Here is a 16,846-nt window from a genome sequence, read left to right as displayed (position 1 = left end):
TCTTGCTCATTACTCTAGATTGTACTTTTCCAGTGCATGTCCGGCATTGTGTGTAAATACCAGTATATCCAAATCATTGTCCATGCTGTAACCTGCCCATCATCATGTGTGCTCTGACCCCTGCCCTGTTCCTCCTTGCCCTTGTGTGCTCCGCCCTCTCCACATTTGCCTTTGACTCTTTATCTGTCACCTTGTACTTGCAGAACTCACACCAGTTTCCAGCGAAGTACAGATTTCGTTTTTAAATTCTCAGCCTTGGTTTTCAAATTTCTGCCTAATCTTGACTTTCCCTACCTCTGAATTTTATTCCAGTCTTCTGATTTCTTTCAAAAACAAGAGAAAATCTGTAGATGCTGGAAATCCAAGCAACACACACACACACACAATGCTGGAGGAACTCAGCAGACCAGGCAGCATCTATAGGAAAGGGTACAGTCGATGTTTCGAGACCCTCCAGCAGGGTCCTGCCGAAGGATTTCAGCCCGAAACATCGACTGTACTCTTTTCTATAGATGGTGCCTGGCCTGCCGAGTTCCTCCAGCATTGTGTGCATGTTGGTCTGATTTCTTCACTGCCTTTATTCCAGCCTGTTGTTTCAGATCATTTTGCCTTGCTGCATCATTGGTGGCTCTGCCTTCTGCTGTTGGGTTCCTGTCCCTAATCTACTCTCTTCCAAGGAACTCTTTAAATCGACAATTTTGACCAAGTTTTTAGTCATCAGTCTTAATATTAGGGCTTGACATTAAATTTAGTTTGATTACAACCAATGCAAAGTAACTTGGGGGTCACATTTTCCCTGCTATTCCAGTTCCTGTTATTTCACAAGCTCCGCATCCAATATCATTTTTCTCATTCATAACAAATTGTTTTGGTGTCATGCCTTTACATAGTAAATCCCAAAGTATTAGAATGCAATTCAACGAACGGGTAATTGACAAACAGAACTTGACTTGGAGCTACAAAAGTCTTTGTTAATAATATAGGGTTTAATGAGCAGCGAAGGAAGAGAGTAGACAGGGCCTTTCCAATTGAAGGCAAACCATTACTGGTAGAGTGATGGAAACAAATGATGTGCAAGAGGCAAGAATTGAAGGAACTTGGTTATCCTTTAGAGTAGATTAGCGATGATAAAGAGTGAGGCCGTGGAGAGATGGTATCAGCTTGGAAAATGCTCTCTCGCAAGCCACCAGGTCTACAGAATCCCATCGTGGCAAGTAATTGAGCAGGAATCATCAGCCTCAATTGGTACTAAGTTACCTGGACTTGACAGATTAACTATGCTAATTATAATTTCTTAATACTCTGTATTGCTAGCAACTCCTGTATTTAATGTCCTGAACTTCAGAGTACATCACATCAGTGGGTCTGGAATCACGTAGAAGTTGGACCAGATAAAGATTAGATTAGATTATGAGGACACTCAGTCCTCGTTTATTGTCACTTAGAAATGCATGCCTTAAAAAATGATACAACACACCAGAATGATATCACAAGGAAAACACAGGACAAACCAAGACTAAAACTGGCAAAACTATATATATATATATATATATAGTTATCAAATTATGGTATTGCTTTCCACTGTTGTAAAGAACAGACCAAGGGCGCGGTGAAAAAAAGATATTAGTAAACTGGATATGTTTTTGGGAACGGTAGTTTTATGGCTACCTTTTATTATTCATTTTATGTAATTCCTAACTTTATTTAATTCCTGGAATTTTCTAAACTTTCTGCAACAGTCATGGTAGAATTTGGGCTAATAAATGTAGAGATGTGAATCAGAACTCCAGTAGTTGGCCCAGTAATTTGACTGTTGTTACAGTCTCTACTGTAAATGGTTCAGGATACCCCCCTCATTAGCACTCAGAGTATTCTAAGCCCACTGTTTCCAAAGACAAGTAGCTTCTGCTGACACCATTGTGCTATCTTTTACTTTCTGACTCTATTGCAGGAATTACAGAAGCTTGGGTTGGGTGATGAAGTCAATCTATATGTGTACGAGATTCCAGTGGAGTACCAGAAGGTCCTGGATTTAATCCCTTCTCTATGGAAACGCCATAATCCAGAGGTTAGACACATTCTTCCTGCATAATATAACTTAACTTCAATTATTTTATCTGCAAAATGCAAGCCAGAAAGGAAAAGATTGGGTAATTCCATTGCCAATCAAACTTGGTGATCTTGCTGATGTAAGTGATTGAAGTCCATGAGAATAGTGATCTAACACGAAAGTAAAACTGAAAAGCATGCGAGCAGATCAATGTGATTGTATTGAATGATGGAGCAGACTTGAGCTACATAGCTGATTCTACTCTTGGGTTCCTGTTCTATTTGCTCACTTGGCCAGTACAGGCCAACATTTGGCTCAATGGAACACACATCAAAGTTGCTGGTGAATGCAACAGGCCAGGCAGCATCTCTAGGAAGAGGTGCAGTCAACGTTTCAGGCCGAGACCCTTCGTCAGTATGGGTCCCAGCCATGCCTGCCTTTTTGTTAGGTATGGGTCCTAGCCATGCCTGCCTTTTTGTTGGCATATGGGTCCTAGCCATGCCTGCCTTTTTGTTTGCGTATGGGTCCTAGCTATGCCTGCCTTTTTGTTGGCAAACTAAAGGTGTAGCTATGGGCACCCGTATGGGTCCTAGCTATGCCTGCCTTTTTGTTGGCTTTGTGGAACAATCTATGTTCCGTGCCTATTCTGGTATCTGTCCCCCACTTTTCCTTAAAAACTGACGAAGGGTCTCGGCCTGAAACGTCGACTGCACCTCTTCCTAGAGATGCTGCCTGGCCTGCTGCGTTCACCAGCAACTTTTATGTGTGTTGCTTGAATTTCCAGCATCTGCAGAATTCCTGTTATTTGGTTCAATGGTTCCATTTAACATTAGAGAATGTTTACAGTATACAGCCTGAAATTCTTACTCTTCACAGACATCCATGAAAACGAGAACCCCAATGAATGACAGGAAAAACATTCGAACCCCAAAGCCCGTCTGCCCCCGCTCGCGCACAAGCAACTGCAAAGCGTTACCCCTCCCCAGCTTATTTCAGCAGGAATCATCAGCACCCAGCGCCCACCAAGCAAGCAATAAAAAAGCCTCCGAAAAAGAGACCATGATCTGCACCAACAATGACTAATTATTCACTCAACATGCCACAGGATTGATCTCTCTCTATAACAAGGGACAGAGAGGTGTCAGTGTCGTCACCACAGCACGCTGATTACGATGTTACAGGCTGCTGTGTCACTTTTACTCTGTGCTTCTCCAACTTGAGAATTGGCAGCAAACTCCCCCGTCATCGAGAGAGAGGGAGCAAGCGATCGCCCAAGTACAAAGGCTTCTGACAGCCAATACACTGCTTGCGATGTTCCGTTTCTCCTGCGACGCCTGTTGGTGACGCTGGCATGGAATTGGCTGGTCCACGGGGCCTCCCCCTGAAGGTGTGTGTCTTCCAGGCAGCACTTTGGGATATCTCAAAAATGGCTGGTCAGTGAACTCTGGGAGTGGAAACCACCACTGTAAAGAGCCACAGTTTGAGTGCAGCTGTAGATCATGGACTCCACCAGAACCCCATCCACCTTGCAAAGGAAAAAACGGAGACATTAAAGAGAAGGAATTAAAGCTGTTTCACAGATGAGCTCCAAGAAACAACCCTCTGGCGACATCTTTGGATCTAATTTAAACCATTGTGTTGTGATTAGAAAGTTGCCTCCAACATTAGACTATTGTTTAGCCACCATAATTGAATTTTTGCCCAATATCTTCATTTTTGTCTGACCAATTATTTATTTCTCCAAGAATGTTCATTATTAATTCTCAAGGATGTTTGTAGAAATTTAAATTTGCTGGCTTTTGGAAAAGTAAGCACAGTCATCTCAGTTGTTTGGCATTTTTTTTGTATAATTGGAGGAGATGCGTTTGAAGTAGGGGCAGGAGTCCACATCATCTGGTTCAGCGTCAGGCTCCTGAACCAACGTAGATAACTTAACTCAACCCTAAACTGATTCGACAACCTATGGACTCACTTTCAAGGACTCTACAACTCAGGTTATCTGTATTTTTAATTTTTTTTATTGACACTTTGCTTGTTTGTCAGTTTTGTGCGCAAATTTTCATTGATTGTATTTTGTGTGCTACTATGAATTCCTCCAAGAAAGTGAATCTCAAGGTAGTATATGGTGACATTATATGTACTTGTATAATCAGTTTACTTTGAACTTTTTAACTTTGAAGTAAGCCTTAAGATCTATATATCTGAACACAGTCCCTTGAGTTTTCACACTGCTTTGGTTTCCATTACCTCCTACCTAGATGTGGTCCCTCTCACTCTACCTTGGTAGAGAGACCAAGTGAACTTCATACCCAACGAGGAAGAAACAAAAATTACTGGAGTTGTGAAGAGTGTATTCTTTATGATTGTAGAAATCAAAAGTGTTTTCACATCCCCCCTTGGCCTTGCTGTTCCGTCTCTTTAATTTCCTCTGTCTTTCAAAGATTTCTGGTCATCTCCACCTTGGGCCAATGTGTACATGTTAATTGCTCCTCCGTTGACAGGCAAGCTTTCAGCTGCGAAGACCCTAAACTCTAAAAGTCCCTTACCCCTCTCTTAACAAGGTTTATCTAAAACCTGCCATTAATTGGTCAAGTTTTTGTGTGCTGAAACTTTGTGGCTTGGTGCTAAATTCCTTGTTGGGCCTTTGAGTACTTTGGGCCATTGACTGTACAAATGAACAGAGGTTACAAGTGTGCTAAATTATGTGCTGACTATGATTGGGTAGGGAAATGAGTAGAAGGAATAGAGTGAGGAGCGAATTGTTAAATATATATATATGTACTGCAAGAAAAACAGATTTGGAGAATGAATTTCAGAGAGAAACAGCAAAAGGTGGGAGGGAGGGATAAAATTATATTGAGTAGAAAATCCGGTGTTGAATGGGTAGAGAAGAGCTGCTCTATTTTTGTCTGTAGCAATGTCCGAGGGCATCCACTGGTTTAAAAAAAACTCTTAGGAGGAGGGCTTGAGCAAAAGTTTGGCAGAACATCATAGACTGAAAGTTAAGTTAGGCAGAGGAAAGCCTCCATTTCAAAAGTTAAGTTTCGCTGTAGATGGTGAAGAGAAAACAAGTGTCTAAGTAGACGATATGTCGATTTATAGCAGTGAAGTAAGAGTCAAAAGTAGTGATAGGAAGCATTGTATTGGGGACCTGGAAAAAGTTCATAGCAGGACATGGGAATGGAAAGAAGATCATAGGGATCAAGGAAGAAAGTTTGGGCCTTTTCAGAACTGCTTCTGTCCAACTAATCCTTGTATGTATTGTTACTTTTTCAGTTATTCATCCACGTCGGAGTTTCAGGAATGGCCACCACTGTGACATTGGAGAAATGTGGTCACAACCAGGGCTATAAAGGGCTGGACAATTGCTGCTACTGCCCAGATAGCCACTGCTGTGTTCAGGGAGGACCAGACTGCCTTGAATCCATTGTCGACATGGATGTTGTCTGCAACAAAATCACGGATCCACAACTAGACGTGGTTATTTCGGTGTCAAAGGATGCAGGAAGGTAGGGAAAACCAGTGGAGCATTGCTCTGGGATTTGCTGGATATGGTCTTGTACCACTCTTCATTTTGGCCCTCCCAGCAGCAGGAAAGCTAGAGCAAGAAAAGGGGTGAATTGGGTACATAAAGACAAATAAGCAGGGCATATTAAAGGGGGAGGAACGATTCACTCAGGAAAAGTAGGGGGTGGGGTTAGGTGTGTTGTAGATATTAGATAAAGGGAATTGTACACTTTTAGTCTATAGACCCTTTAATCTATGTTTGTTACTCTTACATCACAAGAGTTGATCAAATACTGTTTAAATAATTGCCTTTAATGAAGGCTCTTGATTAATAACAGGGTGGTTGAAGGATATTGAGAAAGTGAGTCTCAGATTGTAGAGACATTGTGTCACCTGAGACCAAACAATCAAAGTATAATATGGAGTGTGAGATAGGGATATGGGAAGTAAATGATCACATATTAAACCCTTTTGAATCTGTGTATCTTTGTGATATTCCAGATTTGTTTCACTACTTGAATTTAAATATTCTTGTTGCTGTGTGAGATTCAAATTTGTGTTGTTTGATCAGTGTTTCAGGACTTCGGCTGCTAAACCAGAAACTTAACCACCACATCTCCATACTCTTCATGACATTCCTCAGTTCTATTCTGCCTCAGCTCACCTCACCGGCATATGTTCCAGTCTGTGCCTCTGTTTCTTCTTGACACGATTGTCCCATCTGATACTATGAATAAAACTGTGTCTGTCGAGCTCTATCCATTTGTGGCTCGCACTGTACTTGTTCTTGCTCCCTTCTGGTCCAATGTCACCAGAGCAATTTAAAGTAGATTTTAGATCAACCTTTAAAGGGGAATTGTGGGTTATCTGAAATGGACACAGAAGAGTTCGGATCTGGAGCAGATCAGACAGGCTTGAGGGTCCAAGTAGTTTATTCCAACTATAGTCTTGTGTGTATATCTTGGTCCTCCCTCTTGTTTTCAAGAGGCTTCCATGGACCTCTTCTTCAGCTTTATGTGCAACTTAATGCAGCTCTACATCTCTGCGGTCTTATTCTGATGGCCACCTGCTACTAATTTTATTTGCTTCACTGGTAGCTATTTCTTCAGCTCTGGGTACTCTAAGCTGCAGAGCTCTTTCCATAACCTCCCCTGCCTCTCTGTTCCTTTAAAACCCTTAATACTGTACCTCTGTCTGAATAAATAGTTGGTGATCAGTCCTGGTACCTGTCCGCCTTGGTGGGGAAAAAAAAATTTGACAACTTGCTACAAGAATACTAAAAAGGGCAAAAATGTTAATATTAAAGTCATCAATATTCTGTGTAATCAAACATGAAATTGAGTTCCCTCTTTAATGCCATGAGGTATTTTACTATACACTGCTTTTGAGGGTGTCACATGACAACCAAAACTAGAAATTCTGACGACAGTTAGAACCTAGCCGGGCAGAATTAAGAAAATCTCGAGAAAGGTTTATAATTGTTTGTTTGAATAAAGTAAATCAGTTTTTATTGGTGTGTGTGTATGTAACAATAGGGCATGGACTAAATGAAATTGGGAAAGGATTGTGTTGTGGAAGTGTATTCATGGGAATGATCACAGAAGAGAAATCTGTGTTGTGGGGTACAAGTGTCAATTAGGGAGTTCTGCTGAGGGAGTAAGCAACAGCACAGGGACAGTGATCTGAAAAGTTGCTTCCCGCACCACTTACTAACTGATTGATCGTAGACTTGTCTCTGTCCACCCAGGTACCTCTGTGATTTTACCTACTATACCTCTCTGCATCTGAGCCACGGGAGATCAGCCTTCATACACGTCCCTCCGCTGGGAAAGCCTTACACAGCTGAGCAGTTGGGAAGGGCTCTTCAAACCATTATCGGGGTGATGTTGGGCATGCTCCAACATTCCAACACCAAGATGAACTGCCTGGTGGAGCACTGAGGTTTCGGAAGCTGACAAAGGCGCAAGAGGACCCAAAATCAACGTCATAACTTATCTTTCCAACCAGTTTTGGGGAACTTTCCTGGTCCCAGCTGCCATTGTAAAGTTCACCTGTTTAGGAGTGGGGAGGGGCAATTGAGTGAAGCCTGCAACATGGTAATTATTGTATCTTTAGGGGTGGAGGGAAAGTACAAATCTCATTCGGAGCTTGAAGCCCCAAGAGCCAAGTCAGGGCTAAAATGTTGAGTAACCATTTCTTGGGCTTCTGTAAACTATATGATGCACATAATGCTGTGTTCACTCTGTGTATGTTTTAAAGTTGTTTTCCAGTTTGCAATTTTAATCTGAGCCCAGGACAGCACGAATATTTTTGGCCTTATATTATTTTTTGATAATTGTTTTGTCTTGTGTCTCTGACAGATGATCACAGAAACTAAACTTTGAGCACTCTGCTGAACGTCACCCCAGAGTCTAAAATATTTCAACTCCTAAGGATGGATGCACTTGGGCACTTAGAGATATTATTACATAAAGACGTGCTGTCAGCCTATGTATGCAACGTTTGCTATGTACTTCAGTCAGTCTTGCCTAGATTTAGTATTAAGTAAGGTGTAAATCAAAAACTAACCATAGCTTAAGTACTTTGAACTAGGTTGACATAATCCATGTGTAATAACTTTTAGTTTAATTCAGCTACTTAAACCTTTATGTTTTTGCGGTTGTGGATTTTGAGTGTCCGAGTAAAACTCATTATAAAATCTTAGCTCACTTCCCTCAAGTGCTGTTAAATATTGCCTCATTCCCCATCCCTTCTCAATGTTTTTAAGGAACTCCCTACAGCCACATTATTAGTAGAGTATTATTGGAGTTCAGAGCTATTGCTAAAAGCTGCCCATCTGCCACTTGCTAAGGAATAGGATCTCCCCTTGGCACAATGCTGGTTTCCCCAGGGGTTAACAATATTCTGCAAAAAAAGTCTTTTACCATCTGTCTGTTGCAGCTCTCCAGCAACGGATGTTCTCCACTGTGTACATGTTTCTCTATGTTCACCTGGGTTAGATACTACAGGGGAGCTTTAACTGATTGAGCCTTTCCTTCAGAAGGAATTCGTTTAGCACTGAGCACCTACGAAATGAGCCTTCCTCTTTCTTTTTCTTCTCACTATCCTTCCTACCAGAGAAAGTTCCCGATCCCATACCTCAATCGATGTTGCACATGAGTGGGGACGGTGGATGCACCTTTTTGTAACTGGTTCCACATCTGAAACTTGTTCAAACTGGCTTAGCATCAGAACTTTCCAGCAGGTGCAAAGGTTCCTCAGCTGGTTTGTCATCTGAGGTGGCTGCTGCTTATAGTGAATGAGCGATCTTGGGCAGAACTGGTCCACTCAAGGGGTGATTGAATTGAGAGGAGTGCGAATATTGGTGGACTTTCAAAAGGCTGCCGTAGACGTGATCCAAACGAGTCTCTCAAAAGCCAGCCAACTTGGCATCATGACCGGAGTTGAAATGTCCCCGTCCAGATGAGGGGTCCTGACCCAGAATATCACCGGTCAGTTACCCTCCGCAGATCCTGCCTGACCCACTGATATTCTCCAGCAGTTTGTTTCTTTTTGCTCGAGAGAGATCCTGATATGTTTCCTGAGAAGAAACAGAAAATGTGGGGATGGACTTTAAAGAGTGTGGTGAGAAGAGGTCATGACTGATGACCCTTCCAGTTTTATGGAGCTTCCCAATGATGAACTTGGGTATTTTGAGCTAAGACTCCAATCTAAGATTTTGGAAGCAAATTGGTCCTGCAAGGATTTTGATTGTAATTAACTGATTTAAAGAATACTAGATTTCTGATACTAGGAATGCATATTTTTTAAGGAATTTCCTTTTATTTTAGAAATATATTTACATGTATCTAGTGATATTATTATAGATATTGAGGTGCTTCATAGAAGTATTATAGACAATGTAACAGAGCAACATAGGATGAAGGGACAAGTGACCGAAAGCTTGATTGACAGAGTGGGTTTAACAAAATGGGTTTTACAGCTCATTTTATAAGGAGGGGTGGGTGGGGGAGGACAGGGGGACAGACAGATGCAATGAGGAAAGTCCAGAGTTCATTGCCTTGACAGTTGTCGCTTGGCTATCACTGATGGATGAAAGGAAATTTACGGCTAATAAAAGAAAAAACAGATTTAGATGAAGGCAGAAATTTGTGGGTTGTAGGAGTGGGTAAAGAAGATGGAGAAAAAAGTTAAAATACTTTAATATGCTTAGGCCTCCCAGGTGTGCTTAGAAACTCCTGCATTGGACATGGCAAACCTCTGATGAAACTTGTTCGTGATCACATCTGTTTATATGAACTGGAGAAAGGATGTTATGTGAGAATAGTGATGTTAGTTGTTCTGTACATGGGAAAGAGTAAATAATTTCTATCTTTTGCTTGTTTTGACCTCCAAGGGACTACATCGTATCATTCATTAATTTGTCATATTTTTAAATTTCTATTTTCATAGAAAAGCAATTGCTTGTGGTCTGGGTTTCAGCGAATGAAGACTAATGTTAACTTGGATCACATTCTGGGTCCCACACTCAGCTCCTTGTTAAAGGGCATGGGAATTGTTAGACAATGAAAGATCAGGGTCCATATAATTTACAGTCCACCATCTTAGTGTTCACTAGTGACTTGGCTCAGTGATCAGTGTCCATTTCAAATACTTTAAGATAGTTCCAAAGGGGAATTTGTTATATCTGTATGCAGATTATTTGCGGGGAACAAACAGAGTAGGGTGTGAAGTGGGATTAGACAATTGATCTTTTGAGAATCTGTACAGATGCCATCTCAGATTTCTTCTAAATGTTTCCCAAAAGTGCTTTATGAATCAACAATTAAGTGCTTCCAACATCTCCCAAGGGGGTCTCTTGCCTTGTTTCTGGATTATGTCTACAGTTTCTATTGAGTTTCCAGATTTGTGGTTGCATAACACAATCTTAGAAAGAGCTGCCATGGAAGATTGAGGTGAGAGGGAATATTTACTGGAGGGATATTGCTGAGGACCATGAATGTCCAAGCCTCCATAGAGCAGATTTTTGGCCAGCAGGAATTGCTTACAGGAATTGGGCTGGAATGTGGAGTCGAAACTGACAGGTGGAGAATGGTTCAGTGAGTTGAACTTCCTTCCAATTAAGGCTGTCTTTGGATTATGAGGCCCTGCCAACACCAAATGTGCTGGATCAGAAGGAATTGTTAAAGATGGCTCGGGGAGAAGCAGAGTGTTCCCTATATTCTGGGTAAGATTACTCAACTTGTTGCTCTCTGGGGTCCAAAATGTCTGTCAGACTTCAGTTCAATGCAGATTTGAGTCCAGATGAAGGATCTCGACCCGAGATGTCGACTCTCCATTTTCCTCCATAGATCCTGCCTGACTCAGTGAGTTCCTCCAGCATTCGTGTGCACTCTGGATCCCAGCTTTCGCAGTCTCTTGTTCTCCACCATCTCAGTCCAGCGATTGGTTGTACTTCAAATTAACTTGCATTGCGTGCAGGTCTTTTAGTAATTCATCACAAATGAATTACGTAAAGTGTAACAACGTTCTTCTTTTACATTCAGTTGAATCTCTGAAAACACTTTACAACTAGTACTATATTTTTGAAGTGCATCATTCCCAAGAGAGCAAAAATATATTGGATTACTAAAAGACAAGTATTGGAAGTACTCAGCTAGTCAGGCAGCACCTTTGGACTGAGGATTGGACATGATGTTTCGGGCTAGATCCTTTGTCAAAGGTTTGTGAAGAAATGGGTGTATTAAGTTGCAGAGACTGGGAAGGGTGGAGAGAAAAGAGGGGATGTCTGTTGTTGTGTAGATAAAAATTGGCAAGACAATAATTATTTTAAAAACAATCAGGAAAACCCACAGTTTAGATGTTTCTTTGTTCCTCATCTCAAACTACCACCCTTGAAGTAAGTAATCTCACCAATTTTAATCTGGATTCAGCATGAAGTTTCCCCTATTCTTTCCTCCCCCCCCCCCCCCCAATCACCATTCCTCCCTCTTTGTGTATTAACATGACTTATTTGCTATTTTCTCTCTTTCCCTGTTCTGATGAAAAGTTCTTGACCTGAAACATCAGCTCCTCTCCGTGCAAGTGCTACCTGATCTGCTGAGCCCTGCAATATTTTGTTTGCTTTGGATTTTCAGCATCTGCAGTTGTTTTGGTTCAAAGACCCATTAGTTCAGACTGGATTCTAAACTGCTGACTCTGGGGGTTGGGGGGGGGGGAGAGGATGACAGTGAGCCCCTTACCCCCCTCCTCCCACATGATCTCCAGTGATTAGAGGACAATATGTTTGAAGTTACAGAACTGCTATATTTGGAAGCCCTTGTTATTTCTGGCAAGATGTAGAGAAAGCAAAGTTCTATTTTGTTTTAATATTGTAAAGCTTCGGGGAAGGATTGAGGACCAATGTTCAGAGACAGGAGATCAATGGCGCTGAATTTCGAGCCGTAAAGCATAGAATATATAGTAGTAAGATTCTGGCCCACTGTCAACCAACCACCAGTTTACATTTGTCCTACTTTTAATTGTTTCCTTTAATATCCACCACATACTCAACCCCACCCCCTCCACTCTATTCCATTACTCCCTCATGCCCCAGAGGTAACTAGAGTGCCCAGTTAACCTGCTGTCTTTGTTACCTGACAGGAAACCTAGTTGAACTTTGCTCTCTGTCTACTCGATGCTGCCCCCCCTACAGACTTGCTGGAGTATTGAAGGGGTTGCCACTCTGTATCTAATTCCCTGCCAGTGGGGCTAGTGCAGAGGGGGCCTTGTCCAGCCAGTGCCGTCCCTGTTGTGCTGGCTCTTCAGTGGGAATACCGACCAGTGTGAGTCACCTCAATTTCTCAGGTTGCAGCTTTGTGAGGAGTCACTACTCTCGAGTCAGTGCAGAACCATCCCGTGGTGTTAGTCCACTCAACTGGAGCGGATCCCAATAGGATCGGGAAACTTCCTGTATGTTCGTGCCTATCCCGAATCATCAACTTGAAGCTTTCGTGACGCGTAATATACTTCTGAAAATGTACTGTGATATCTTTTATTAACCCTGTGAAGTTACTTGGGTTTAGTGTCCTATGGAAGAGTTTTTTAAAATTTAGTTTTGAAGTAAACATTATTCAAATACTAATCTAGCTTGAAAGAAAGTGAAGATTTTGCTTGGAAAATAAAAATGTTTTTTAATACAATTTAATAAGCAGTTGTGTATATGTTAAATAACTATGGAATCCCTCAGGGGTTTGCCTGTGTTCGATTGACACAGGATCCCACTGAGTAAGTTACAGGTCTGGTATCTAATAAACTGGATGTGCAAGTTCAAGGACCCTACTTCAGCTGGGGAATTTGAATTCAATTAAATCAATCTGGAACAAAAGAATAGTATTAGTAATGTCTGAAACCAAATCCTTCACCCCAAACTGTGGCCTCTATTCTTTCATCGTCTGAACTCCAAATCCTCTGCCCTCTCGCCCTCCTGATCTATTCATCACTGACTAATGACAACATGGTCAGTATCACAGATTCTCCACTGCCTGTGCTCTAATCTACCTCCCTTTGAAACTTGCAGGGCTCTGTTCACCAGAGACTGAACCTAGTGCTCTGACACCTTCTCAGACCTCTTTGTGGACCGTAATTCTACCAGGACATTGTCTCCTTGACAGTCAGCAATCTCTCTGCCACAGCCTTGTAATACCCCAACCAGTTAGAGTTTGCTTCTATCATCGGTGATAAAAATCCATAAGTGGAAATATCCTGGGATTAGAGAGATGAATTTTATAGGTGGGGTGAGAGTGAGAGCCCTTAATATGAGGGCATCATTTGACTGTGGCTTCAAAGAGCGCCGGTAAACTGCACAATGGAGTTATGTGGGGGAGGGGTGCAAGGCAGAGATTATTCCTGTTACTTTATACAAAGGAAGTAACTAATTCTTGGGAGATCAATCAGCCCCACATCGCTCACTGCAGGAGCAGGTATCCGACATCTAACCATCTTCAACTGATTCATCAAGAACTGACCTTTTCTCAAGGTCAGAAGTGGGAATATCAGCAAATGAATCACTTCATGTCGATGTGCAGCAAGGCCCAGGCGACATTGGCTGATAGCACTGGACGGCAAAGATTTTGCTTCCTGAATACATTTGGGTGTAGCTTATGGATTCTGGGCTGCTGATCATGAAAATCACCATGAAATTTCCCTATCACGCACCGTGTTTTTGAAATGGCCTATATTTGTTATTCCAATTCATAATTCAATTGAAATGTTGCCCATAATGTAAGCTGAAAAGTTTCCTATTTTGTCTGGGCATGTCTGAATGTGTTTAGGCAGGGCAGGATTTAGAAAGTTCATAAGTTTACGTGAAAGATTTCAATATTTCCCAGAGTAACTAATGCCAAGATTGGGGAAGGCGTTTTTGTTGGTCCACAAATCAAGCAGGTCACCAATGACAGACAATTTGAAGAACTTCTAGTGGACCCAGAGAAGATTGCATGGAAGGCATTCAAAGATGATGTTGAAAATTTTCTTGGCAACTACAAAGCACCCAACTACATGTGCAGCTGGTTGACAACATGCTTCAAGCATACAAAACTGAAGTGCAACATGTCACTAAAGGTTCATTTTCCACATTCCCAGACTTCTTCCCTGCAAACCTTAGCACTGCCAGTGATGAGCATGGTGAAAGGTTTCACCAGGACATTGCTGTCATGGAGAAACGGTGTCAGGGCAACTGGAATCCATCAGTGCTGGCTGATTATTGTTGGACACTTAAGTGAGAAGCCTCAGACACTGAGTACAAACAAAAATCATCAAAAGATTTTTAGCCGAGTTGAACTATTGCAAAGCATCAACACAGTTATGCAACTAAATGCATTGTATTCAATAAAAGTTAATTTATTGTTTCTCCAAATTCCTACGTGATACATGCGGTTGGAAATTTGTGTTCAGTTTCAACCGGTCTTATAGACAAAAAAAATCCTGAGGAAGCAACACTTTAGAAAAAAATTTGTTGTCCAGTGTAAATGACGAGCAACCAAAGTACCCGGTAATGGCCACCACCAAGTTGCCCACCATTACTGTCCTAGCTATCTGCAGTGACTTCACGGGACTAAATGAATAAGTGCCTTGCAAAAGTAGGCCAGAGGCTTAATACCTTGCAGTGAGTGACTCACCCCCTGATGCCTTGAAGCCTTTTTGAACACGCAACAGGAGTGTAATGAATCTGCTGGGTGAGTACAACTCCTGTCTAGAAACTGCACATGATCCAGGGCAAATTAGCCCTCAAGCTTGACACCCTATCCACCCAGGTACACAATGGCTGCACTGTTGGCATTTACAAAGCTGCTCCAACAACAACAACTAAGCTCATGTCCTCTGCCACCAAGAAGAAGAGTTTCAGTGTCACCTACAGGTCCTCTCCAAGTCTTAACGTTGTCCTGGTTTGGAAAAATTGTAACGCTCTCTACCCAGCAGCACTGGGAACACATTTCCCAGAGGACTGCAGTGGTCAGAAGACAGCTTGCTATACCTCCCTCCCCATCTTGTGGACAAGTCAAAAACAGAAACATAGAAAACCTACAGCACAATACAGGCCCTTCGGCCCACAAAGTTGTGCCGAACATGTCCCTACCTTAGAAATTACCAGGCTTACCCATAGCCCTCTATTTTTCTAAGCTCCATGTACGTATCCAAAAGTCTCTTAAAAGACCCTATCGTATCCGCCTCCACCACCATTGCTGGCAGCCCGTTCCACGCACTCACCACTCTCTGCATTAATAAAAAAAAACTTGCCCCTGACATCTCCTCTGTACCTACTCCCCAGCACCTTAAACCTGTGTCCTCTTGTGGCAACCATTTCAGCCCTGGGAAAAAGCCTCTGACTATCCACACGATCAATGCCTCTCATCATCTTACAATTATTATAAAGTAGGGAAAACACCATTGTCCTTGTCAGTACGGCACAGGTACCAGAGGGGGAGAAAGTTGCTGTTGGCTGCACGTAGAATTTGGGAACAGGAGAAAATCTGCAGATGCTGGAAATCCAAGCGACACACACAAAATGCTGGAGGGAGGGAGCACTCCCCCCCCCCCTTGATGCTGCCTGGACTGCTGAGTTCCTCCAGCATTTTGTGTGTGTGGCATAGAATTTGGGAGCTGAGTTTTAGATCTGGGGATATCATAAACCAAAATGAAACCTGCAGTTCGTAGAATTATTTTACTCTTTAGATTTTTTTGTTGATTTGCTCAATGTAAAGTGGGTTCAGAATCAAGAGCTTAGTCAATGAATTTGCAAGTTAGGTGTTTTTTTTTGGAATAAAAGAGTAACATTGTTCTGGTCTTGTTGGAGTATTTTCTTTTGTACATTGTTCTTTGCATGTGAGTTACTCCCGTCCCGCTTGTCTGTATTCCCAGTTCTGTCACCTGTTACTCCTATCCCTCTTCTCTCTCCAGAAGTCTTTGACAGCAGGTTGGGTCACCATTGACTGTGGACTGGTTGCACTGGGTTTGACCAAGTCAGTTTGGGACTAGCCAAGGCTGAATCAGTGCAGAAGGGTCTCGGGCCAAAATGTTGACTCTTTATTCCTTTCCATAAATGTTTCCCGACCTGTTGAGTTCCTCCAGCATTTTGTGTGAGTTACAGATGCTGGCCATCCAGAGTAGACTTTCTCATGTTTAAGGTTGGATCAAGTTGTGATCAGGTATAATTGGGTTTGGATCAGGCTGAGATTAACCATGATGAGATTGGGTTGGAATTGGCTGTGCTTGGGTCAGATTAATTGTAATTTTATACCACACAAACCTTGTGGATGTAGAATGTCCTTAGAGTGGCAGGAGGTGAGGCATTTGTTACAAGTACACAGCCTATAACTTGCTGTGGTATATTTATATTTAAAGTCATAACACTCAACACAATCTGAGAATTAGAGTGAAATTCTAGAAAATCTTTAAATGATGTTAAAAACTGTGGCCACTTAACCTCTAATAGCTTTAGATACTGAGGTATATCAGTTTATGATGCATGTGGGGGAACTTGACATAAGAAATAAAGAAATGGGTATAAATGTTGTCCACTTGGACCCCAGGCCTGCTTCATCACTGAATCATGACTGATCTGAACCTGGCTTCAGCTCTATGTTCCTGCCCTCTCTGGATAACACTTTCTTCCCCAAGAGTCCAAAAATCTTTTTATCTCCATCTCGAATATATTCAATGCCTTGGCCTTCACAGCCTTTTGGATTAGAGATCCCTAAAGCTTAATATTTCACTGAGACAAGAAATTCCACCTCATCTCTGTCCTGAAAG

General features: G+C 42.0%; 1 protein-coding gene and 1 long non-coding RNA gene across 3 annotated transcripts in view; one reads left to right on the top strand and one right to left on the bottom strand.

Moving 5' to 3' along the window:
- The window catches only part of pgpep1 (pyroglutamyl-peptidase I), a 46,375-nt gene extending 30,061 nt beyond the window's left edge, over positions 1 to 16,314 (top strand). The window contains exons 3-5 of one of the 2 annotated variants that reach the window (XM_063032735.1): positions 1,952 to 2,068; positions 5,327 to 5,559; positions 7,305 to 16,314. In XM_063032735.1, the coding sequence (XP_062888805.1) occupies positions 1,952 to 2,068; positions 5,327 to 5,559; positions 7,305 to 7,497 (543 nt within the window). In that variant the 3' untranslated portion in view covers positions 7,498 to 16,314. The remainder of the gene's footprint in view (positions 1 to 1,951; positions 2,069 to 5,326; positions 5,560 to 7,304) is intronic. The other variant, XM_063032736.1, reaches the window with a different exon arrangement.
- Positions 2,062 to 16,846, bottom strand: part of LOC134337588 (uncharacterized) — a 41,161-nt gene continuing 26,376 nt past the window's right edge. The window contains exon 5 of the long non-coding RNA XR_010016027.1: positions 2,062 to 3,575. This is a non-coding gene — a long non-coding RNA (uncharacterized LOC134337588). The remainder of the gene's footprint in view (positions 3,576 to 16,846) is intronic.

The sequence above is a fragment of the Mobula hypostoma genome, chromosome 24 (genome assembly GCF_963921235.1).
Source record: "Mobula hypostoma chromosome 24, sMobHyp1.1, whole genome shotgun sequence".
Taxonomy (NCBI): Eukaryota; Metazoa; Chordata; class Chondrichthyes; order Myliobatiformes; family Myliobatidae; genus Mobula; species Mobula hypostoma.
Note: the sequence above shows the minus strand (reverse complement) of the source record. Positions and strands in the feature narration are given on the sequence as shown.